The sequence below is a fragment of the Coptis chinensis genome, chromosome 6 (assembly GCF_015680905.1).
Source record: "Coptis chinensis isolate HL-2020 chromosome 6, ASM1568090v1, whole genome shotgun sequence".
NCBI lineage: Eukaryota > Viridiplantae > Streptophyta > Magnoliopsida > Ranunculales > Ranunculaceae > Coptis > Coptis chinensis.
The window spans coordinates 8155484-8183238 of record NC_141461.1 but is presented as its reverse complement, the minus strand read 5'-3'; the positions used below and the strand labels follow the sequence as shown (position 1 = coordinate 8183238).

At 36.8% G+C, this 27755-nt stretch overlaps 2 protein-coding genes and 1 pseudogene across 3 annotated transcripts in view; all 3 read left to right on the top strand.

Annotated features, from left to right (window-relative positions):
* LOC147491239 (ABC transporter G family member 1-like) lies at window positions 1-4543 on the top strand. Its single transcript, XM_086566781.1, has 8 exons — window positions 1-591; window positions 752-831; window positions 1839-2303; window positions 2397-2483; window positions 2584-2709; window positions 2820-3011; window positions 3130-3216; window positions 3626-4543. The coding sequence occupies exons 1-8, from the start codon at window positions 75-77 to the stop codon at window positions 4301-4303; spliced, it is 2232 nt and encodes a 743-aa protein (XP_086422907.1). The 5' UTR covers window positions 1-74; the 3' UTR covers window positions 4304-4543.
* Window positions 1-27755, top strand: part of LOC147491236 (serine/threonine-protein kinase ATR-like) — a 75914-nt gene that overhangs the window by 18619 nt on the left and 29540 nt on the right.
* Window positions 20031-27119, top strand: LOC147491238 (uncharacterized; annotated as a pseudogene). The gene is made up of 4 exons (XR_015199129.1): window positions 20031-21273; window positions 21499-21700; window positions 23839-24305; window positions 25701-27119. The product of XR_015199129.1 is annotated as an uncharacterized LOC147491238 (transcript).

Below are 27755 nucleotides of genomic sequence, written 5' to 3'. Positions count from 1 at the left end.
CTTCTATCTATCAATGCAAGCCTCCCCAAGCTGGCAAGCTTGAACAATATTTGCAAGAAATCTGAAACCTCATCATGGATTCACCATTTGTTAATGTTCCTAGATGGACCCCTTCTCCAAGCCCAACAAGATCACCACCTAGGGTGAAAAATGATGATCTAGAGCTGAATAGCTTCAACTCACAAGCAGCACATAACATACCCTCTCAAAATCTAACATTATTCCCATTTAGTAGTTTCACTTCTCCTCCTCTTCCTCACTACCGTACTCAAACTCAACCTGAACGTATTCCAGACGCACCATCTTTTCAGATTGGCAATAAAATTAACAGTCCTATTGGGTCTGAGACGACAGTTAATCTCATGAATACAAGACAAGCAAATTATATACAATATGATGCAGGTGGACTGCGTTCGCAAAGTGATGGTGTGCCCTTGACATGGGAGGATCTATGGGTGACAGTTTCAGCTGGAAAAAATGGAAGTCGTTCAATTCTTGAAGGGCTCACCGGGTATGCGCAACCCGGTGAGGTCTTGGCTATAATGGGTCCTTCTGGTTGCGGAAAATCGACACTTCTTGATGCCTTGGCAGGTAATAGCTTTTACATTTACAGCACTTTGCGACTTACGAGTTCATGGCAACCAATATCCTGCATTTGTAATATTACACCACACATTTTATCTCGTCTTTTGTATCTTTTATAAGTTTTAATGAAAGCTAATTTTAAAAACACTTTACTGATCGATTGCAGGGAGATTAGATTCAAACGCAAGTCAATCAGGTCAGATTCTTGTAAATGGCCATAGACAAGGACTAACTTTTGGGACGTCGGTGAGGAAATTATTATTGTCTTCTTTTCTTTCTAGTGTACCTTCAACTTTTATGCAGCAAAATATATGGCCTAATTGCCAAGTCAACCACGTTCACAAAAAGCTTCCACAAGTCAACAGCAACCAGTTCTCATTCAAATGATCGGAAATAAAAACAGTTCTTATCCAGTTTAATTAATATATTGGATTTAGAACAAATCAACTGGTCCAGATACAAATTATTGATTTAGGCCCCATTTGGCATTACTCTGTTCTTTAATTTAAATAGAAATCATTAAGCACGTGTCCCAAAAACAAACAAATTAAACTTCCCGGCAAAAACAAACAAAACTTTGAAAAGGAAAGACCGAACCTACAGACAGGTCAAACTTTTGAACTGATTTTTTTTACTTTACACGTGTAAAAAAATGAGCGGGACAGAACCGATAGACCGCGCAAACGGCTAACTCACCGACACTGTTTATAGTGATTTACACGTGTCAAAAAATTAAGCAGGAGCAGAACCGATAGACAGCACAAACGGCTAACTCACCCAAGCTGTTTAATATAAGTAATAGAGACTTCATAGTTTGTCGTACAATACACATGGCATACTTCAAGTGTGTAAGGTGTATGTGTCCAAAGAATTGAAAGGGGTTAAAAAATTATTGAAATTTACAACATCTAGCCACGACAATTTAGATGGCGTGAGTTCAAAATTAGGGAATTAGCACATGTGAGTAAAGTACAAATCAAAGAGAAAAGCGGTTTCTTGTTCCAGCAATGCCATTGGACCTTAGTTTGATACTTTGATTATATTTGGCCAGAACATGTACAGTATAAGTGCATAGACACTATAATTGCCATATCAACGATTTAAATCAGTTTCTGTTCCACTAACTTATTACAGTCATATTCAAAAAAATTGAACCATTTATACAATATATGAATGTATAATATTCGCTATTGATGTCAATCTGTCATTGTTTTTTATTTATTATTGTTGGAATTTTTTTTTTTTTTCACCAGGCTTATGTGACTCAAGATGATACGCTAATGACAACATTAACAGTAAGAGAAGCTGTTTACTACTCAGCTCTACTACAACTACCTGATTCCATGTCAAGATCAGAGAAGAGAAAAAGAGCAGATACTACAATAAAGGAAATGGGATTACAAGATGCAACGAACACAAGAATAGGAGGATGGGGAAATAAAGGAATAAGTGGGGGACAAAAGAGAAGAGTCAGTATTTGCATAGAGATCTTAACGCGTCCAAAGCTTCTGTTTTTAGATGAGCCTACAAGTGGATTGGATAGTGCTGCTTCATATCATGTCATGAAAAGAATTGTAGGTCTTGCTAAACAAGATGGAAGAACTGTAATAGCATCAATCCATCAACCTAGTAGTGAAGTCTTTGAACTCTTTCACAATCTTTGTTTGCTCTCGTCTGGTAAAACTGTATACTTTGGTCCAGCTGCTGCAGCAGAGGAGGTGATTCTTTTAGGCCAACTTACACATTTACTTTAGTTTCATATTAATCGGAGATGTTTTTACAAATGCAACTTCTTCTTCAAATTTGTGTAGTTTTTCTCATTGAATGGTTTCCCATGCCCAACTATGAGGAATCCATCAGATCACTACCTTAGAACCATCAACAAAGATTTTGATCAAGTAAGAATGCATTCATTTAAGACATTGCACAATCTTCTGTCTTGGATTATTTGCTATATTTACTTGAAAGTTGAAACTTAACTTTCTTGAATTATTTCAGGACATTGAACAGGGCTATGGCAGGTCGATAACCACTGAGGAAGCAATCAACGCACTTGTGAATTCATACAAGTCATCTCAAATTTGCCAGCAAGTTGGTAAAAAAATAGCAGAAATACATAAGAAGGTAGTATACTAGTATGTAAGGCACATATATGCTATTGCAATTTCTAGTGAGCATCTGACACCTAATGTATGGAAGCAAGTGACGAACTAATTAATGTTTTTAAAATGTAGGGAGGGGGATTATTGGAGAAGGGCAGCCAAGCAAGCTTCATTGCCCAGTCTATGGTTCTTACGAGAAGGTCCTTTGTGAATATGTATCGTGATCTAGGCTACTATTGGCTACGCTTTGCAATCTACATTGCTCTATGTCTATGTGTGGGAACTATCTTTTATGATATTGGTCATTCTTATGGCTCAATTCAGGTATCCTTTTCGCCGTAAAATGAACCAAATTATATGGAATAGTATTTTTTTTTTTTTTTTCTTAGTGTTCAGAGTAAGGTGCAGTATCTCAAAATCATAACCATTTCTAAATTTCCAGGCTAGAGGATCAATGCTTATGTTTGTAGCCACGTTCTTGACTTTTATGGCGATTGGGGGATTCCCTTCTTTCGTAGAGGACATGAAGGTATTAGACTTGAGACATATCATGCATATAAATATTATAAGAAACTAATCAAACCTATAATATACTTGCTCAGGGACCTCCCATTTGGGTGATCCATGGGGGCAAGAACACTGCGCTCCTTGTTTTGTAAACCCACTGAATGTTTAGCAACCTTGATTTTCTATGAAATTAGCTTCTTCCCCAAGTTGGAGTCAGCTTTCTGTAAATCAAATTTCCCTTACATATGTCCCATCTTTGTTGCATCCACCATGGAATTTGAGAACCTCCAAAGGCATGTATAGCTGCCGCAGTTTAAAACTAATTACAAACTTCTAAACATGTTGATATAAAATATTATACCTGGCGGTTGGTATGATCAAATACTTGTGTACAAAAGTTCTTATGTGGCATTTTTCTCTGTTGAAATCAGATCTTCGGACGCGAAAGATTAAATGGACACTATGGCATTGCTGCTTTCGTCTTTGGCAATACATTTTCTTCTATTCCCTACTTGCTCCTAATTTCTATAGCTCCTGGAGCTATAGCTTATTTCCTTGTTGGCCTTCAAAGGGGAATTGATCATTTTGTGTACTTTGCACTAGTGCTATTCGCATGTATGATGTTGGTTGAGAGCTTAATGATGATCGTTGCAAGCATCGTACCAGACTTCCTCATGGGTATTATTACAGGAGCTGGAATTCAAGGCGTTATGATGTTAAATGGTGGTTTTTTTCGATTGCCAAATGACCTCCCCAATCCATTTTGGAAATACCCAATGTACTACATTGCATTCCATAAATACGCGAATCAAGGATTCTACAAGAATGAGTTTGAAGGTCAAACTTTTCCTAGCAGCCAAATAGGAGGGGCTCCTACCATCAGTGGTCAAGAAATTTTGAGAGATGTGTGGCAAATGCAGATGGGGTACTCTAAATTGGTTGATCTTTCTATTTTGTTAGGGATGGTGGTGCTATATAGGCTTATGTTTTTGGGCATTATAAAGACTACTGAAAAGGTTAAGCCAATCATTAGAGGTCTTCTGTCAAATCCCAGCAAGCAAAGAAAAACAATTATGGAGAATCCCTCGTCCACGCCAGTACATGAATGAAGTGCTCTGTAGCTTCTCTGGCTATTATGTACGCAGCTTAAAAGCTTCAACCATGGTTGAAATAAATAAGCCCCTAGCTAGTCAACATAGTGAAAGTTGCCTAGATTTTCAGGATATTTTTGGTTTTTGTTTCTATAGTTTGTACATGGTGGAGGGATGGATTGATAAATGGATAGAGGTTGTTCATCTTGACCATTGTAATGAAATATGGGTTGTGTATTACATATTTTTTTCCTCAAATCTCAGTACATTTCTAGACTTGTAGTACTTACAGAGATTTTAACTTTTGGTTATCAAGCTGGTTCATGAGAATGATGAGAGTCTACTATAATGGATAAAGTTTTAATCAAAAACGTAAATGAACGAATATGCTGGTTCATGAGCTGTCCAACCAGTTCTAGGCTTCTGGTCTTATTATATTTGTTTTGCTTCCTAGATGAAAGACCAAATAGTGACCTATTTCGCCAATTTACTTCAAATTCACATAATCTCAAGGGTAATTCCCGCCCAAACTTTAGGCCCGCACTGGTGCCCAAAATCCAGACTCCAGAGCATATAATTGGTGTTCCGTTAATCATTTATGTGGAAGACTAAATTCAATTCATATTAGAGCATTTGCAATGCAGGTGATAGAGAGGGGGTAGTGATAATTATCACCTACTTGGGTCCAAAACTGCTGTGCAATGCAGGGTGATAATGAAGGTGATAATTATCCCCAGTTCAAAACGAGGTGAAACCAACCACCGAAGTTTATCATCGACTTGTTAACTTCTGGACGGGATGTTGGATTCCGTCTGGATTACAAAACTCACCAGACGGAATCCAACATCCCGTCCGGAGTCCTAACGGCTACCAACGGTCAAAAAGTCAGAACGGTCAAAAAACGGTCAAAATAAAAAACTTTGGTATATATACAACATTTGTTTCATTTCAACTCACACTTCCAACAATCATATATCATATTTCTTCTTCTTTAAAATCAGTTCTTAAAAAAACCAAATATCAAATGGCATCAACTCAAGCATCTCAAGCAAGTGGTAGCACTCAAGCAAAAAGTAGAGCTCACTTTAGCATGTCCGATGATCAAGCTCTATGTCTTGCTTGGATAAAAATTAGTGAAGACTCTATTGTTGGTGCTTTCCAAAATGCAAAAGGATTTTGGAATCGTGTAACAAACGAGTTCAATCAAGCACGTGGGTCGGATAGGTCTCCCGATTCAATTAGCGGAAGGTGGAAATATATTTCAAAAATGATGAACAAATTTGTTGCAATTGTGAATGCGGTGGAGGCTCGACATGCAAGTGGTACAACAATACAAAGCCGGGTAATTACAACGTTGTCAATTTGGAATTTATTGATTATCTTAGTCTTAGTCTAATTATTTCCGTCTTCGTCTAATTATCTTAGTGTATTTATTATTTCCATTTTAGTCTTAGTCTAATTATTATCTTAGTCTAATTATTATTGCAGTTTAATTATCTTAGTCCTAGTGATTATTTTAGTCTAATTACCACCATTTTTTTTTTTTAGTTGTCCGAGGCAAGGATGACGTACCAACTACAAGAAAAATCGGCTTTTTCACTTGATCATTGTTACGTTATACTCAAGGATAATCCAAAGTGGAGTAACGTTTTTGAGGCAAGGTTAGCCCACAAAGGAAAAGGTCGCAAAAATGATGGTGAAGATTCAACTTCTAATTCACCAAGTGTTGGTGGAGTTGAATTGGAGGGTTCTCAAGAAATAGAGCGTCCAAAAGAAATGGAGTCCTCTTGGATCGAAGAAAGCCAAGTCCAAAAGGAACCAAGAAAAATCATTTGGTATGTTGGAGGGTTACTTTTACACGTTTAGAGGATACATTTGCACTGGGATGCAAATGAAACACAAAAATGCTTAGAACTTAGGGAAAAGGGAACTTGCATATGGTCAAAGAACTGTGATGGCAAAGAGAAAAAAATCGGATTCAAGCAGAAAAAATCAGGTTCAATTGAAAAAAATCGGCTTCAAAAGATGCAATATGAAGCTAAGATTTTAGCGACCGATATAAGTGTCCTCCATCCCGATACCGCTTTTTATAATCGAGCAACAACAAGCTGAAATACGTCTTTGAATAGGGAAGGGCTAGAGGTGGTTCTAGCTCTAACTAAGCTTATGTATTTTAATTATCTAGTATTTTATTTTAATTAAAGCACTATGTATTTTAATTAATGCACTATGTATTTTAATTTCCTTTGTCTTTTTAATTAATGCACTATGTATTTTAATTTCATTGTATTTTTAATTAATGAACTATGTATTTTTATCTAACTGTTTTTTAATTAATGCACTATGTATGTTCTGGTCCAATATAATTATTTTCATAGAAATACAATTACCAATCAAATTAAAATACATTGTAATATAGTTCATTAAAATACAACTGATTAAATACGTTGGAACTACATAGGAAATACATTAGGAAATACATTAGGAAATACATAGGAAATACGTTGGAACTTAATAGTTCACGTTAGGAAATACATAGGAAATACATAGGAAATACGTTGGAACTTAATAGTTCACGTTAGGAAATACATAGGAAATACATTTTCATTTCCATTTTAATTTCGGCCCTCCTTCTCCCTCATCGGATCCGACCAATTTGGATCATAAATTGTACCGGATTTCTTCAATGCCGGTCAATTAAAACATGTTCAACTAAGTCCTTTTGAAGATTAGTATGTGTAACTTCATTTCTGATCTTATTTCTTGCTTCAATCATCTGATAGACAAAATGAAAACCATCATCTTCCTGAAAGAGCGCAGGTATTGTTTCTTTCCTCTGACCTTTCCAATTCCAAACTCCACTTTCACGTTCATTCTCAACAATCATATTATGCATTATAATGCATGCCTTCATTATATCTCCAAGAACAACAACACTATGACAACGCAGAAGCCTTTAACAATATGCCATCATTTAAAAACTCCAAACGCGTCCACTTCTTGGCGTTGAGTAAAGATCTTTTCATGCTTATTTCTGATAACGAATGGCTTGAACAAATGTGCCCCATTTTGGGTAAATACCATCAACAAGATAATATCCCATATCATAGTCATTACCATTCACATTAAATTTGGCGGGAGCCTCACCTGAACTAATGATTCAAAAACATGAGAACGATGAAGCACGTTAATGTCATTACTGAGGGCGAAGAAGCAATGCCGGATCAACAATGTTTGTCAAGAACGGCTTCAAGTATCAAAGTTGGTTCCTTCTTGTACCCTACATGTGTTCCGCCCATCCACTTGGGCAATTCTTATTGCATACAAATCGATTGATCCAAGCATTCTGGAAAACCCCTTGGCATTTTCAGCTAATATCCTAGTATGCCTCAAGGTCTCAAGTACTCTTCCTCAAACGCCGTGATAATTGCCTTGCACCAACGCTTCATAGATACATTCTTTGTGGAATCTCCAATTTGTAAATACTCATCCGTTGAATCGGAAGAACAACCGGTTGCTAATTTGCAACCGCAGCCTAGTCCCTTTTAAAATTGCTAGCCGACCCAATCCATCCACCTTGTCTTTAAAGTAATCGCCGAATGATGCAACGGTATGCAACATATACATAAAAGCTCTCTTGTCATCCCGTGTACCTTCCTAAACTTATGAGGAGGCCACCTACAAGGTGTTGTGGAAGTAATCCCTCATTATCTTTTGTTTCTTGAAATCACCACCATCTCTAAGCGTGTATCGCCTGCCGGATCCACCGCGTTTGTCGTATCCACATCTTCAATTTCAATGGCTGCTGAGTCATTAATGCCCCCCCAGTGATGGATAATAACCGCAACCTCCTCCTCCTCCTTTTCATCATATCATTATGCTCATCTCTTTACTTTTCCATGTAGTCATCTTATTCAGGTACCGTAAAAGGCGACCGGTGAAACCGAACTAACTATTACTACTAGATCCTCCCCATAACCTTTGGTTATATGTAATTCTTTCTTCTCTAGACATTTTTTCCTATTTTTAGCTTGGTTGTGGGGAAGAAGATGGCTATGTTGTTTGTTTGATATAAAAGATAGAAGAGTAAAACGAAATATGAAAGGTAAGGTCACATATGATAAGGTCACATGTGACTTTTTGATTTTGGTCCACTTACCAATTGACAACACATTTTATTAGATTTTTGTTCACTCTCCAAGTGACAACACATTGTATCCAAATGTCTATCCATGTACCCTCAATAATTCCAAATGGGCCACCATCCATAATTGCATTATGCGGAATAGTAAAATGTGCGGGGAGGAGGGCTTAAAACCGAGACGGGATGTTACATTCGTCTCGGTCTAAAAACCGGACGGGATGTTACATTCCGTCTCGGTATCCCCATACACTATTCTGTCCTTTAAGACCGGAACCAAACCACACGCAAAATGAGTGATATTCCAAACTAAAAATTTCTTTGTTTTCAACAATGACAGGAAATGAGTGAAACAAATGTGAACGAAATTAAACGAATGTTCCATTTTTGGAAACATACTTAACTTATAAGTTTTAATTTTTTTGGCCATAACCTCATTTGTTTTATTGACATATTCATATAAAAACCTGCTAATATACTTTGAAAATAATAAAGAAGACAAACAACAATCATGAACAACACCCAAGTCTAACACGTAAACTTCGGTAAAAAAACTAACTTATAATTTCTTAAAAAATTGGACATAACCTCCTTTGTTTAATGACATATTCATATCCAAAACTCATCAAAGAAAAAAACTCGCTAATCAAAAATTCATTACAAACAACAATCCCAAACGCCATAAGACAAGTAATTACGCCGGTTATTACAAACTACAAAAATATCCATCGAGACCTCCTCCCCCGAGAGGGCCGGTCGAAGAGCTCTCCCCCTACGTCGTTTGTCGCCTCTCACGGTTGAGCTTGAGCTTGAGGTACTCCACTTCCAAAGATTCTCCAACTCTTGCACACGCCTCAAGCTCCAAAGTTCGACACGTTCTTCTTGTAAGTACTCAAACTGCGATGAGAGGACTCCATGAAGGACTCACGCATGGCATAAAGAGCATCAGTAGTTAAGGAGCTGACCTTACTTCATCTGTTTAACAAAACAAATGCAAGTTAGGGGTTATAGTGAATACTAATAATAACAAATCATAAATAAATTCAAATCATACTAACCTCGGCTAATCGCCGGAATGATCGACAAATCTGCTTCTGTGCATCTACGGTGGAATAGGTATTCTCATATCTTGCCCCTCAGAAGTAATCATGCTCCAATGCCAAAGGTCATCATCATCAAATATCTGTGGAGTTCTTTGCGGCATCTGAATATCATGCATTGTGCTGTGGCAACTCCACTCCTTGGAAATGAATGTCGGGCCTCAATGCTTAGTACCCCCCTTCAAAATTGGTGCCCCGGTATAACGCACCTAGCAAGAGACCTCGACCAACCCTCTTCCAATATAAGTCATAGTCGCCCGTAAAACTGAAAGCTGATGCGTCTGGCCACTCATTTGGGTTTGCTCTATAGTGTGAAAGAACAGCAGGAAGAATATCAGAGGCTGTCATATCCATAGGTGGTGGGTAAGGTATAACAATCTCTCCAGATACTTGCCGCCAACATCTGTCCCCAAGGTACCATGCAGAGTGACTGACCCTATAAGTATCATTCGGTGAAAAGAAACATTGCTCTATGACACATATATGATAGTTACGGTACTCACCATCCGGAACATCCGGAATATCCGCGATAAAGGGTCGAAAGATGAAGGACTCGGCCCAGGGTTGCCACTCAATTCGACTAGCTCCTAAAAGCTCAATCTGCTGACGAGTGTTATGAATATTATGTGATAGGTCCCCATACCCCCTCTGCCTACGATGAAGCCCCCATGCTTGAATACGTGGAATCAGGTCATGAGTCTCATCCTCTTCCAACCTCTTCAACAGGATGCATCACACGAAAATGCTTTCGTACCACCAATCATGTCATCAATAGATAAAATACAATATCAATATATATATAAACATGTCAACATTAATAATTAGATAAATAAATGAAATGAAACAATAACTTAATAAATAAGACTTACGAGTATAATCCAAACAAAGCCGCACAAATTGCCTTTAGCGGCTTTCGCCGTCTCAAGCGAGGTCTAGCCGGTAAAGGTATGCTAAGATGGATTGACCCCGGTCATAATCCCACATCCTCTCTCTGCCGTCGAGTCAGCTGCCATCCACCCGACACGTAAATAACTATCAAGATATCCAAATAATACCGCACCAACAAGTAGAAGAGGAAGGCACGCATACATACTCAGTGGATCGACTCCTCACCAATATGATAGTCTTTCGGCTTCTCCTTGAGTCTATTCAAATATCTCACCGTAAACCAACTCATATTTATAGCTCCTCCCTTAAAGCGCTTTCGGCCGATAATCAAAAACTTCGTCTTGCTCATCATCTTCAACCAAATCAAAACATTCAAAGAAACTCAAAGTAAAACCTCTAAAGTTTCATCAAAAAGGAACGGCATCTCCATAACCAATTGGGATACCCGTGAGCATTGTGAAATCAAGAGGGGTAATCCCAAGCTCACCCCATGGGAAATGAAATGTGTGGGTAGTTGGCCACCACCGCTCAACTATCCCAAACAACAAATTATGATCATTTTGTCCCAAATTACAATTAAAAACTCCCAAATGGTGTGGCGGATATAATATCGTAAATCGTGACAAAATTAGGATCCGTTTTGATTTCATACAACGCCACCACGACACAACATTTGAAAGTGCACAACGACTTTCCATAAGTGTACTTCCTACATTCAACAAACACGAATAATACATAAAATTCAAACTAAAATAAACTAATATAAACTAATACAAATTCAAACTAAAATAATACGACAAATTCAAACTAAAATAAACTAATATAAACTAATACAAATTCAAACTAAAATAATCGACAAATTCAAACTAAAATAAACTAATATAAACTAATACAAATTCAAACTAAAATAATACGACAAATTCAAACTAAAATAAACTAATATAAACTAATACAAATTCAAACTAAAATAATACGACAAATTCAAACTAAAATAAACTAATATAAACTAATACAAATTCAAACTAAAAAATAATGTCGACAAATTCAAACTAAAATAAACTAATATAAACTAATACAAATTCAAACTAAAATAATCACGACAAATTCAAACTAAAATAAACTAATATAAACTAATACAAATTCAAACTAAAATAATATCGACAAATTCAAACTAAAATAAACTAATATAAACTAATACAAATTCAAACTAAAATAATAAAGACAAATTCAAACTAAAATAAACTAATATAAACTAATACAAATTCAAACTAAAATAATAACGACAAATTCAAACAACAACAAACTTGATATAAACTAACATAAATAATAATAATTAACTTAAAAAAATCAAAACTTACTTGAGATTCCGCCACTCGAGCTGTGGGACCGAACCAGCTTAATGGTGGGTGGTCCTCGATTTCTTAACGTGATTGGAAAATTAAACCCAAGTTCAATTTTCGTCCTCCTCGCCCACATTTTCTCGACGACGATCCTTTTGCCCTTTTTTTTGGAAATTTTGACATTTCCAAACCATCGGGAATGCTCTTGATGTGGTGAGGTTGGTGGGGATGGGTTGGGGATGGAGAAGTCATTATGAATGGAAATTTGTGTTCAAAGGTTGTGAATGGAGGCTACAAAATCGAATTTTGGCTGGAAATGAAGTGAAAATGGAGCTGTTTCGCGTCTGTTGGTATTGAGCCATCGACGGGATGTTACATCCGCCTCGTTATAAAATATCGACGGGATGTTACAATCTCGTATAAAAAACTCAGACGGAATCTAACATCCCGTCCGAGATGTTTTTATCACCTTTTGGTGGCTTCACCTTGTTTATCACCGGGTTGGTGATAGAGGGGGTGAAAAGTGAGGAGGTGGCGGTGATAGAGGGGGTGAAAGTTATGACTTGCATTGCAAATGCTCTTAGCAAGTAGGGGTATGTCCGGTTCTTACTAATGTAAGAACTAAGAACCATTTAATTTTGCGGTTCCGATTCTAGTTCCGGTTTTTTACGGTTCTCAAAATTGTGGAACCTTCCCCATAACCACTGGTTCCTCGTGGGTATTTCCGGTTCCGGTTCTTCATTTTGGTCCTCAAGAGATTCACTATTTACACACATATTTTATTGGTCTTATTAAAAAATGTGTACTAAAAACACAAAAATACCGCACGAACGAGTCGCTTTTTAAATATTGATATAAGTAATTATGTCATTTAATAATAAAAATAAATAAAATCATATATTTAAGGTTGCAAACTATATTAAAGACGAAGCGGAGAGAGAATTAGAAGAGATACAAACTCAGTTACAAACTCAGCCATTGGACCGAGAACTCATCACAAAGGAAAGAGTGATAACAAGAAAGTATGTCAAAGCCGCAATAGATGAGGAGCATGAATGTAAACATAAATCAAGGGATCAAGTAGTAACTCTTGGAGATAGCAATACCAAGTACTTTTTTAACTCAGTAAAAGTTAGAAGGATGACAAACAAGATTACTTGCTTGAGAGATAGGAATGGAACGATTCTGGAAGAGATAGAGAGTATAGGGGAGGAATGTGTGAAGTCTTATACAAACCTATACAGCCCAAATCAGATGGAGGAGATGGACTTCAGTATGTTAGGGGGAATCCATGTAGAACAGTTGGATCAAAATACTCAAGAAGAGCTGATAAAGGAGGTCACTAGAGATGAAATTATTGAATGTTTATCAGATATAGATAGTGTCAAAGCACTAGGGAGTGATGGGTTTTCTTCACTATTTTTCAAGGCTACTTGGAGGATTATAGGCAATGAGTTTGTTAAAGCTGTGAAGAATTTTTTCAGGTCAGGCATGATGCTGCAAGAGGTGAATACAACATGTATTACCTTGATCCCTAAGATACCAAAGCCTAGCTCACTGGGTGATTACAGGCCTATTGCATGTTGTAATGTGATATACAAAAATGCATTACAAAGATCATGACACGCAGAATGAAAGCTTTCATGTCCCAGGTGATATCTCTCAATCAATCTGCATTCATTTCTGACAGAAGTATTCATGATAATATCTTACTTTCACATGAGTTGCTCCACAACTACCACAGGGATCATGGCCCGCCTAGATGTGCAGTAAAGATTGATCTAAGAAAGGCATATGATACTATAAGATGGGAGGCTGTTACTTTTGCTTTAACAATAATTGGAGTCCCCTTACAGTTTGTGTAGTGGATTAAGAAATGCATAGAAACGCCGAGATATAGCATTATGATAAATGGAACACCTTCCGTGTATTTCAAAGGAAAGAGAGGGATCAGGCAAGGAGACCCAATGTCACCATATCTATTTGTTATGGTCATAGAGTTCTTCACTCAAATGCTCAGACGGAAAGTGGAGGAAGGAGAATATATGCTTCATTATAAGTGCAGAAAACCACTCATCACTCACTTGTCATTCGCAGATGATTTAATTACGTTCATGAATGGAGACTTGGATACAGTACGAGCTCTGAAGGAAACTCTGAGCAATCTAAAAAAGTACTCGGGATTGCAAGTCAACTTACAAAAAAGCAATATATATGTTTTACTCTGGTATGGATGCGACAAGATGTACACAAGTCGAAAGTATGATTCAGTTTCAAAGAAGAGAGTTACCTGTGAGATATTTGGGCTTACCTTTGATAACTACAAGATTGAAAAACACTGATTGTGTGCCCTTGATAGAAAAAGTAAGAACCAAGATACAAGCATGGAAAGGACACGCATTGTCGTATGCAGGGAGACTTCAGTTGTTAAAGGCAGTACTAAATAACATGAGTATCTATTGGACATCCTCTTTTGTGTTGCCCCAGCAAACAATAGACTCCATCAACCAGCTATGTAGAAACTTCTTGTGGTCGGGGCTGGAATGTGCTACATCCCATGCACTTATCAGTTGGAAAAGTTTGTGTTTTCCTTATGAAGAAGGAGGTCCTGGGATTCGAAACCTTAGAACCTCCAATATTGCAGCAAATCTAAAGCACATATGGAATTTAGTGAGTGGGAAGGAAACGTTATGGGATACAATGGATTAAATTGAATCTGATCAAGGATAGAACTTTTTGGCAGTTAACGATACCTAATGACTGTTCATGGGTATGGCAAAACATCTTGAAGAACAGGAAGGATGCGAAACACATTGCACAACACCAGATCGGAGATGGACGTGGAACTAAGTTTTGGTTAGATCCATGGCATCCGATAGGCATATTGAAAGAGCAGTTCCCTCTATCTCTTCTCTATGACTCAACCTGCAATCTAAATGCGCCAGTACCAACTTGATTGAGAATGGGCGCTGGAATACACCTTGGCACATTCGAGTCCATATGCCAGGCATTATCACCTACATGGAAGAAGAGGTCAAGGTGGGCAGAGGAGAGGACATAATCATCTGGAATGCATCACAGAGGGGGGAGTTCACGCTTAAAGACACATATGAGAGTGTGAGAGAGACAAAAGGACCGATTACATGGCATAGCATCATCTGGTTTCCCAACAGAATCCCGAGACATTCTTTTGTAGCTTGGTTAACACTTAACGAAGGACTAAAGACTTTAGTCAAACTGAAGGAGTGGAATACTATACAAGATGATACTTGTGTTATTTGTAGGCGGGAAAGAGAGACAACGGGACACCTGTTCTTTGATTGCACATACTCACAGTTTATATGGCAATATGTCCTCAAATTTGTAGGTTACCAGAGGCCGAAAGCAGCTTCATGGCAACTAGAAATCGAATGGGTGCTACAAGTGGCAAAAGGAAAAGGTTATAAGCAAGATGCAGTAAGGCTTATTTTTAATGGCTTCATATACAAGGTTTGGCAAGAACGAAATCAGAGAATATTCCAGCAAAAGCAAACCATGGCAGAGCAAGTGGGGAAAGAGATAATACGGGATGTACAGACCAAGCTACACTCACTCAAAACTAAAATGGAGGAGGGGCCTGAACGAAACAGGTTCATGGAGATATGGAACATTAATGTGGGAGTGAAGCATAAAGAGGTGAAGCACTGTCGTTGGGAGAGAGCTGGAGTAGGCATATACAATTTGAACATAGATGGCACACTTCAAGGGAGTCAAGGAGGATGGGCAGCAGTAGTTTGGGATGATAATGGGGTTGTTGATGCAGCAGCACATGGTAAAGCAGACTACGATTCAATAGACTTGATTGAATTGCAAGGGCTAGAACAAGGGCTGAGACTAGGATTGCGAAAGGGATGTCAAAGAATTAAGGCGCAAACAGACTTGACTTGTGTAATAATTTACATGAAGAACAAAGGGCAGCACCCATGGCGGGCAGTCGGGCACATCACATGATGACAAAGATACATGACATGATAGAACAGCTAGAAGAATTCTCCATTACTCACGTATTTAGAGAAACAAACAAACTAGCAGATACACTAGCATCCACCATACCTACTATTAGTTACATAGAATTTACTCTTAGCTTTTTTTCAGAGGATGTAAAAAAGATAATATATGATGATGCCAGGGGCAAATAATATGTACGAATGTAACCAAGTTATGATTTTAATATTAATAAAATAGGGATAAGGGACCTCTCAAAAACCCTGCTTGCCTTTCAAAAAAAAAATTTATTATTATTTATAATATTAAATATTATTAAAACTACATATTACACTAAAAAATAAAATTTAGTAATATATAAATGAACGTTTTGAGTTTTTATATACTTTATTTATATATTTTTTATGTTAAAAGTACAATAACATTCGGTTCCGGTTTAGTTCCAATTATGGTTAGGTTTTTTTGCTTAAAAAACCATTCGTTCTAGTTCTATATGGTCTGGTTTTTTTAGTACCTATTTTTAAATGGTTCCTAAAATTAAGAACCATAACCATTATTTTTTCTGTGGTTCTAGTTCCAGTTCCGGTTAAACGAGTACCCATTGACACCCTTAATAGCAAGTTTGGGTAGTTCTTTATTTTCATTTTTTCTTTTCAATAAAAATATTAGAGCATCTCTAGGTGGTAGTATCACCTCCAAATTTGCTTCCACAACTCGAAATTTTGCAAAAAACCAACTCTAGGTAGATGAAAATCCTGAGTTATCACCTGTCTAGCCGCATCCGTGGATGCAAATTTGTGATTTCGGATACGGATGCGGCAGCGACATTACCGACGACACTCCTAATGTCGTCCAAACTTTTTTTTTGACTTTGACCAACACACCGCGCCATTACCAATGTCGCGTGGGTTATTTATTTTTTACTTTTTCAATTTGGCGCGACAGTGGAAATGTCGTGTGGGGGTGTTTTTTTTAAAACTTTTTCAACTTGGGACAATGATAATATCGCGCGACAGTATCAATGTCGCATGGTAGCTAGGCCCTACTCCAAATTTGCAACTAATATTTGCCTCCACCTAGAGTTGGTCAAAATTTGAGGATATTTTCTTCAAATTTTGGCCTCAAACATGCAGGTGATACTACCACCACCTAGAGATGCTCTTAGACAAATAACCTGTGAGATTTTGGAGCAGACCCAGTAAGCCAATAGGAACAGGGTGGAATACTATATAATTTAGCTTTTAAAATCCAACACCATCAAATGGGCTAGCAAATAGCGAACGACCTTTTCAATTAAGACTCCATTTCCACATCTCTAAGACTAACAATTCCAAGCCTACCGTAAAAAGTGAACTTGATCGAATCATTCCCGTAGCCTATATTTGTATGTTTAGTGGCATTGTTGCCTTGTTGGTGTATTTTTATTTTTATTTTTGGTAAAGCTTTATTGGTGTATACAGACAATAGTTGACCAAGTTTTGAAAATCATCGATTATGTTTGGTAGTGTGAATAAAGAGTCCATATTCAGGAATTTGTGACATGGCAGTCATGTTTATCTTATATAGGTGTTTGGTCTGTCTAAAACGTGGATACTCTAGTAAGACTTTTGAATTGCGGGAACACAAAAGTGTAGATAAGCAAATCCAAAGGAAAAGTCTAGATTCGCTAAAACATGTTTTCTATCCATGTGAGAGAGAAAAATAATAATAATAAAAACACGTAAAGAACTCTCTCTCTCTCTCTCTCTCTCTCTTTCTAAAACTTTTTTTTTCCTCTCCAAAAAGTGGTGTTTAAATCTTCACATTATTTATCAAATTGGAATTTTCTTTTTTTTGGGATGTTTTTTGTATAAATCAATTGGGTGCTTATATATTCAATATTTAATTAAAGTTTTTTTATTTTATTTGTTTATGAGTTTTTATTTATTTTTAAGTTTTTATTTGCAAATTTTGTTTACGAGTTTTTTTTTTTTTTTTTTTTTTTTTTTTTTTAGTTTTTCTTTTGTATGACATAAAAAATGAGTATATAGGTGTAACCAAACATTAGCGAAACAAAACATGTGACAGGATAAAGGACAGACATATAAGTAGTTCATCTCATGACTTGTATCACCTAATCATAGTTAAGTAATACAATATCTCTTTCAGCCAAACAAGGCCTTAGTATTTGAGGCACCAGGTTTGAGTTCCAGAGTTTACCGCGTATTGACTATAGAGTATATACAAACATTAAAACATATATGCACCTCGTGTAGTTTTACACCAACTCTATGGGGGGCACTTAGGATTTCAGAAGCATTTTCATAACCAGTCAAGATAGGTATTTCAACATCTATATATTGATGAAAAATTACAGCCCATTCAAGTGTGTAGTTTAGAACATTTATACCTTTGTACATTATTGATACTTCCTTCTTCAGTCCAATCCAAAAGGAAGAGAGATTGAACCAAATCACAAATAGGTCCGGTTCATTAATGTTAGTGTGATGCCACTGGCTAATAATAGTACTAGCCAAATACACGTGCTATGCACGTGTCCTGAAGTAACTGCCGTTTGTACTGCGTTTGATACATTAGTGGGTCACTCTGCAGGCCATGTAGGTATGGTCTTAGGTCCGGTTGATATAAGAAAACAACAAACAAAACAGAAACAAAAAACAAAAAGTGAAATACAAATTTTGACAACTTTATTGACTTTTGTTTTGATTAACTGGAGTGTATTTTGTTTTTATTCACTTTTGGTGGCTCAAATGGCTTAACATGTAACGTGTCAAATAATTAAGAACCAACAAAACCGACACACAACTTATTTGGGTAACTCACCCACACCTCTTATAAGTAGTAGAGACAGAGATAACAAGGCAACCAAATTATTCTACACGGCAAGACTAATGGAGATCTTAACAGGCAATATATGCTCTTATATATTAAGAAAATATATAGAGCAAAAACACCATATCATCATCTCTGCTTGACTTTTTCCTCTCCTTTCTCTATTAGTTCTCCAGAATCCAGATAAACCAGTTTTGAGTTTTTGAGTTATACTCGATATTAGAGTAAAAATGACTAAAATTACCAAATTATTCTACATGGCAAGATTAATGGAGATCTTGACAAGCAATATATGCTCCTATATCATGTTTTATTCGTCTTGTCTCATGGGGTAATTAATTTCATCTCTATGTGATCACGACAAAAGAGAAGGGGCCTTTGAAGGGTAATTAATTTCACCTCTATGTGACCACGACAAAAGAGAAGGGGCCTTTGATTTTAAACTTTGATTATTATTTTTAGGTTTTAAATGAAATATGCTCGTGTGGTTTGTGGTTGATGTAAAATGATAGCAAAAACATCATATCATCATCTCTGCTTGACTCTTTCCTCTCATTTCTATGTTAGTCCTCTAGAATCCGGATAAACCAGTTTTAAGTTCTACTCGACATTATATTGAAAATGACTCTGATTACCAAATTATTCTACACGGCAAGACTAATGGAGATCTTGACAAGCAATATATATGCTCCTATATCATGTTTTATTCATCTCGTCTCATCGGGTAATTAATTTCATCTCTATGTGACCATGACAAAAGAGAAGGGGCCTTTGATTTTAAACTTTGATTATTACTTTTTGGTTTTAAATGAAATATGCTCATGTGGTTTGTGGTTGATGCAAAATGATAGCAAAAACACCATATCATTATTTTTGCTTTACTCTTTCCTCTCCTTTCTCTATTAGTCCTCCAGAATCCGGATAAACCAGTTTTGAGTTCTACTCGACATTAGATTGAAAATGACTCTGATTTTCAATTGCAATTGAATAAATTTATTTAAACATGAGCATCATTATCAAGCACGTTATAAGCAAATGGCTTAAATAAAGAGATTTACGTACAAAGCACGAATGAAATTGTACGAGCAGTCAATTAATGATGGAGATGAACATTATCTTCTATAAAATATGCAAAAAGAAAATTGTTGGTGGTTAATGTGCGGCAAGTCTAATAGCTAATACAAAGATCCTTCATTGAAAACCAAAGACTATCTGCTCTCCAAATCAATTACTTGAGATCAATCAAGTAACAACAACAATGACTTAAAATAGAACATAAACCAATAAATCGAGATTAATAAAAAAACGATAAAGTGAAGTACCTTTAAAAATAGATTGTTGTTCGTTGGATATACAGAGAAATTGATGTGGAAAGTTAATTCAATTTAGAATACATTATTAGGGAAGGAAATGTAGGTGTTTGCAATTTCTAATGAGAAAGAGTAGGAGATTGTCGGTTGAATTAGAAAGATATTATTAGGTATCTTGTCAAGTGAGCGGAGCGAACGTTTTTGGGCGGGTGGGGGGTACGTGGCTCAAAACGTTGTTTGGTAGGTTTCTGTCTGTCTTCAATCTCTCTTCTCTTCTTCTTCACCAAACACTCCTCCTTCTTCTTCACCCACCCAAAGTCTTAACTTGCGCTCTCTCTCACTCAGCAGCTCCGCTCACTCCCACTGCTTTGCAGTATACTAGTTTTATAAATTACGGGAGGGGGGTGTATATGTAAATATTTTATAATTGTTTTATAAATTTTAAAATCATAAAGGATGAAAGGCTAAATAATCAAAGAAAGGAGATCTAAATTAGCCTACTCATAGTGGGGAGGGGTTCTTCAAAACCCGGCTATCATATATAGTGTAGAGATACTAGTAACATCCCCATAAAAAATCAGCCCAAAAAACAGTAAACCAAAGACCCAGCTGACTCATACTACGACGAGACGCATCAACAAGTAGTGACGACATATGATTTCAACCTTGGAGTAGTCTGTTTCAAAATGCAAAAAGGCGGTATAGATCTCCAAAGTGAATTAAGCATTCACGAAAAATGTTCATGGCTTCAATCACAACAGATAGGCAATTACATCGAATTCGACACACCTTTCGGTAAGCGACGCTTGACATATGCTGATCACACCGCTTCGGGAAGGTCGTTACTGCATATTGAAAGCTTTATTGTCGAAAATGTTCTTCCATTTTATGGTAATACACATACCGACGATAGTTTTGTAGGACAGCGTACAACGAAAATGGTGCATGAAGCAACTAAGTATATAAAGAAATGCTTGGGAGGAGGACAAGAAGATGCCTTGATATTTTGTGGTTCAGGTACTACAGCAGCTATAAAGAGACTACAAGAAGTTATGGGCATGGTTGTTCCTTCAATTATGAGGTCTAGATTGGTTAATGAACTTAGACCTGAAGAGAGATGGGTCGTCTTTGTTGGGCCTTATGAACACCATTCTAATCTTCTTTCTTGGAGACAAAGTTTAGCTGAAATTGTAGAAATTGGAGTGGATGAAGATGGATTGGTTGATATGGAAATGCTTAGAAGAGAATTAAGTAGTTCAAAGTACTCTAATAGGCCTATGTTGGGGTCTTTCTCAGCTTGTAGTAATGTTACTGGAATTCTTTGTGATACTAGAGGCATAGCTCGGCTTCTACATGAACATGGTGCTTTTGCTTGCTTCGATTTCGCAGCCAGGTAAGAGATCAAATCCATTACATATTTGCATTTGAGATTGAGTACTCTGACAATAGCATTACCAAAAATTTGTCGGCACCATTATTTCATCACTCTAATAATAATGTCTGTTACTTCAGGGTCAACATTTTAATAAGCAATGTAAAAATTCTTAACTTTGCTTGAATATAGAATCTGCATACGTTCTAGAACTTAATTTTAAAATTGATTTGTTTTTCATTGCAGTGGGCCTTATGCGAAAATCGATCTTCGATCAGGCGAATTGGAAGGCTATGATGCAATTTTCCTTAGTCCTCATAAATTTGTTGGCGGCCCAGGCACACCTGGAATTTTGCTTATGAGCAACAATCTCTATTATTTGAAATCCTCAGCTCCTTCTACTTGTGGTGGTGGAACAGTGGGCTTTGTCAATGGTTTTGATGAAAAGGTAATATTAATTTGACCAAGTTTACTTTTGATAATTAGATTTTCACTGGCCGGTTCAACCACTACACAGTAGGTAGTCTGGGCATGAGAATTACTTAAAAAAACATTAGAAACAAACAGGCCTTCTCTTAAACGGATTATCCGTTAACGGACATAGTGTCTTGGACAGCTTATTTAGGCTGCGTTTGGTTCATGGAAAATGGGAGAAAAGAAAATGCTTTCCTGGATTCTAAATTCTATTAGGTGTTTGGTAGACCACAGAAAATGATAAACAGAAAAAACATTTTCCATTCAGGGCCACTATTGAGGAAAACAACATCCTTTTTAAAACGAGAGAAGTTGCTTTCCTTTTGTTCTGTCGGCCGAGATTTGCTGAAGTTATTCCATCGTCGTCGCTCGAGAGGAACTAGAAAATCACTCGTGTACAGAGTTATCAGGTTTTAGGTGGGGTTTGATCCAGTGGATCAGTTTTTAAAATTGTGAACCAAACAACTAGAAAACACATTCTTCAAAAATGGATTATGGCAAATTAGTTTCTGGATTTTCTCTTTCTTTGAGTATCAAAATTCGTTGAACCAAGCACAGCCTTAGTGTCTTGAACAACTTATATAGTGTCTTAACAACTTATATAGTGTCTTAACAACTTTTTCATTTACGCTTATTACATGGTCGTGGGAAAGACACCAAATAAACTGTTCAAGACACTAAATAAGATATGTCAAGACACTATATAACATGTCCGTAAACGGATAATCTGTTTAAGAGAATTCCTGTAGAAGCAAATACTCTGTTGAATGAATCATTTTAATTATTGATCATTTCCGACCCATTAACTTGAAACTCTGAACCTTCCCTTTCACTTGATTATGGATATTGTTTGACCATAATCTTATAGATGCCCAGTAAATTTGTTGTATTGGACTAAGTAACAATAAAATAGATTAAAACATTTTCTGGATAAGCTTCGCGACGGATGGTTCTTTGTAATAGGAGAGACCTTTTGAATTTTTTGTTTTTTTAAATATTTAGATAAGCATACCCACACCGATTACATTGAAGGACTCACGTCTTCGAAGGCTGGTCAACCCCGAAAGGAACCTAGCCCGAAGACTCTTGTCGATGCGCCATTTTGAGTAAACTCATAAGAAAGACCTTTGGAACTCACTGTAACGTTGAACAGAAATGTTGATGTAATGGGAATTTTTCCATTTGTTCCACAAAGAATAATTTACCTTTCACTCTGTTTTCTCTACAACATACAATCTCCTTTGAGCATGTTCAAGGGCAAAATATTTGCTTAAACAATTGTAGATTTTAATGATACAATTGAAAACTCCTTTCCTACAGAATTTCACTTTCCATGTATAAAACCTTTGGATACACTAACCCATGGGCCTAATATAATGGGCAGAATTAATGCTTTCATGAGTTCGGTGAACACAAGCTTTTTGCCCGCCTTTTCACTTTATGAATCAAAATACAAATTTAAACTGAGATACTTTCCTAGTATCAAACACTAAATTTCCAATAATTTGGTGTTTTTTCATCTTTAGGAGAGTCACATATTAATGAAAATACCAAACCAAACACCAAATCAGCCAAAATTTGGTTCCAGTTTTGGTGCTGTATCAAATCTCTCACGCGGTTTTGGAAAAACCGCACGGTTTTTCTAACACTGCATGGGCTTGGGCTTGGGCTTCTATGGAAAGAAAATAAATAAGAAAGTTAATGTGCGATATATCGCGCGGTTTTGGGAAAACCGCGTGTGGTTGGGCTTTTAAGATGGGCTTCAGTGCGCGGTGTTGAGAAAACCGTGTGGACTATATGACGCGGTTTATCCAAAACTGCGTAATTTGATGTTTCTCCTAAAGTTGGCTGGTGTTTTTTTGGTTTGGTGTTTTGTTTGGTTAAAAAATTTGGTGTTTTCTTGGTTGGGTTAACGAATATTACCCCCCACTAGATGGGTACACACAAAACAAACACGGTCAACCCAAGTTGACTTTTTTTTTTGTGTGTACTTAGGAGGAGACCCTAATTTCCTCATCTATTAAGGGGGAAATCCTAATTGGCTCATCTAGGGGGGGTAATACTAGTTAACCCTTCTTGGTTTCTCTCCTAAAGATGCTCTAAGCTTTACAGGAAACACTATATTACGACAACATCGAAGAGCGTGAAGGCGCTGAACCCCACCAATTATTCAAAAATCCGAGCAGCATTGGCATTTTGGGTGAAGGAATGTATGGGGTACCATCTCATTGAAACACAAGATAACCTATGGATGGATAGAGCACTCAGAGGTTGTTACCTAATCAAACATCAATGTATTAGGTAATACTTCAGTTAAGCGCCAACCAGTTCTATCATTCCTTATCTACACAACTTCATTGGACGAAGAGAAGGAGATTAGAGATACAAGTGCTTATATTTGGAGAGAGAAGGCAACAAAGAAGGATAAACCACTTCATGGAAGGTTTGTGACGAAGTTACTTAATGACTTATTTGGTATACAAGCAAGAGGGGGTTGTGCTTGTGCTGGTCCTTATGGTCATACTCTCTTGAATGTTGACAAGGAAGAATCATTGGAATTCCGTGCTGCAATTCAAGAGGTACTTTCATAACTTTTGCTACTACTTTTGTACCTTAGTCACAATTATATAGATATCAGCGCATCACTACGTACAATAATGTTCATCAGATGGTATAGAAAACAATAATATGATCAAGGGATAGCTAGCCCCCCGCCCACCCCCACCCCCACCTAGGGGGAATTTGGCCCTAACGACCTAACCCGCCCCCGACCGACGACCGACCCTAAGCCCTATAAAGCCCTTTTACAACTAAAGCCCTCCGCGAGTTTAGAGGCGGGGGCGACCCGCCCCTAATGCCTAAAGCGCGGGTCGTGGGGCTAAGGTTCTGAAACATAGGCCCGACCCTAACTAAGCCCTAACCAAGCCCTAGTTATAATTTCACTATAAAATACACAACTAAAACTATCAAACTCTTTGTTACATATTTTCAATTAAAATAACACTGTCTTTTATAATTTATCACTTACCGTATGGGTACTTATAATAACTTGTCTTATATCATAAAAACTTGTAAACCTAATTGTTTCTATCTCACAACTCACGTACATCTCACAACTCCCCGTCTAACCTAGTCGCCAAGAACAATAATGAGCATTGGGCACTAGCTCAATGAAAAATAGGTTAACGTCAGTAAAAACTCATTCCATACTCTTATTTGTCTTTGTGTTCTTCAATGTTAAATGTAATTTTGGTGAGATTTGAGTACAAGAAATAACGGATTTATGTCAGTGAAAGCTCATTCAAAAATGTGTCTTGTGCATTTTAACTGTAATTTTGAAATATAAATATGAGTCTCTATGTACTTCAGTTTATTAGATTGTGGATATGCATTTTAAATTGTTGGACTTATCAAGAATTATTACTAGATTGGTTGTTATTCAAATTTCAAAGTGGTGGGACTTTGAATTTGCAAATCTTTGAAATTTTTTTGTAATATAAATAAATTTTAAAACTGATGCAGTAAAAAGAAGAAAATATATAGGCCCGGCCCTAAACTGTTAAAGAGGGCTTAGGGTAGGGTCAGGACTTGAAATTTAGACTTATGACCCAGCCCGACCCGGCCCTATAGGGACTTTAGGGCCGGGTTGGCCCGGCCCTAATAACTGAAAGACTTTAAATGTTTAGGGCCGGGCTAGCCCGGCCGACCCGGCCCATTGCCCACCCCTACCCCACCCCAACCACACACACACACACTAGATGAGCCAATTAGGTTTTTCCCCTCACCCCAGATGGAAATTAGGGTCTTGCCTCAATTACACACAACAATGTTAACAGTCAACTCAAGTTGAATTAGATGTGTATATGTACAAACTTTATTACAAACTATGTAAAAAAAAATCATAACTATGTACAAACTTTATTCAAACTTTGATTCTTGTTCTTAAACTGATCAAGTCTAATCTCATTTTGCAGGGATACAGTGGTATAAAACCAGGATGGACGAGAATTAGCTTCATTTATTACATGTCCATGACTGAATTTGAACACATTCTAGCAGCCATAGAGTTCTTGGCGCTCTACGGCCAAAGATTCCTCCCACTCTATCACTTCAACTGGAACACAGGAGATTGGACATTCAGGAGAAATGTTCTAAATAATGCAGAGGAGTGTGCATCGAATCTATTTAATAGTATGAAATTAAGTGGCATGCAGCCACTTGGCGGTGCTGGTGTTGGCAGCAGCAGCAACAAAGCAAGAAGTACTCATGGCAATTCTAATGATTCTTGCTCGAGCGTATCAGATAAAAATGTGGAAAATAAGTACAAAATGTACCTTCAGACTGCTCAGTATACCGCTCAGTCTCTTCCAAAATATCCCCTACAACGTCGGATACCTGAAGGAGTTGATCCCGAACTAGTCACATTCAGAATCTAAATGAAGCATGGAGAATTATAGTGCTGCATATATGCCAATTTAGTTTTATTTTCTTTTTTAGTTTTCATATTCTAAGGTTTGTGTAGAGTTTAGGAGAAACTCTCTAAGATTTCTAAGATTGAACTAAAGTTTGAATGAATATTGAAGATTAGATGATGTAAAACTTAATAGAACACAGAACACACTGTTGTGTAGAGATAGACACTGTGCATACTCAAGCACAGTGTCTATCTCAAGCACAGCAGTCTTGTTCTCTATGCCTTTTCCGACGCTGACTGAGTTGGGTGCCCCTTTACTAGACGATCTACCACTGGTTTCTGTACCTTTCTGGGGTCTAATTGTATCTCCTGGAGTGCTAAGAAGCAGCCTACCGTATCACGTTCCAGCGTGGAAGCCGAATATTGAGCAATGGCATCTACAACTGCTGAACTCACATGGATTTCTTTCATCCTACGTGACCTTGGAATTTTCCAATCAAAACCACAAGTTCTATCCTGTGATAATATCTCAGCACTTCACATGTCAATCAATCCAGTGTTCCATGCTCGAACCAAACACTTAGCTATTGATTATCATTTCGTTCGTGAGAAAGTTGCTCTCCACACACTCGTTACTAGATTTGTTCCTTCAGCAAAACAACTTGCAGATATTTTCACGAAACCTTTGTCTCAAGCTGTCTTTGAAGGATAAAGCAAACTTGGACTTTGGATCCAACCCACGTCAAGTTTGAAGGGGAGTAATAGAACACAGAACACACTGTTGTGTTAATCTACAGCTCAAAGACTTAGAAGACTTGGTCTTATACAAGTGTCAGTAGATCCCATTTTCTGTAACAACTTAAGAGATAACTCTTAGATATTCTGCAGAGATTGCTTCTGTATGGAGTCTATATAAGTCCAACACTTTCACTTAAAGAAATTAATAAAAACAACTTGCTACATCTTTCTTTAAAACTAAGCTTTGGTATTGAAATAACAATGGCGGTTACAAATCGCAATCTCTCTCACTATTTCGCTCTGGTTTTACAAGTATTTTGTTAATGAATTCCATATGTCCTTTATCTTGATCCCTCTTTTTATATAGTCTTCCATCTGTAGTAGTGCCCAATCTTAAACTGACGCGTGTTTTCTTCATTATTTATATGATCTTCATTCTTTATTCTTATTCTTTTTAATATTCTTTTGTTTTATTCTTATTTCTTTTAGATCTAAAACAACTCAAGACATTTCCATATTTACAAATTCTCTACCCATTTTCTTTTTCAAATAAAAACATTTCTCTCTCTACAAATTATAGACATTTTCTTTATAATCAAAGTATTTCCATATTTTCTCCCATAGATTACGAAATTATTCTCTCCATGTGTCCTTATTAATAAAATCTCTACACATTATTTTAAAACTTAAAAACTTTCCTATTAAATCATTTTCAAACCAAACAAACTATTTTCCATTTTAAAAAAAAAAAAAAAAATCAAACATACATATTCACTTCAATTTAATAGTCAGCTTAAGAGTTAAGACATAATCAATCATATATTAAATTTTGCGAAATAATTAATTTTGGGCATTAATAAAAAAAATAGAGGTGTTA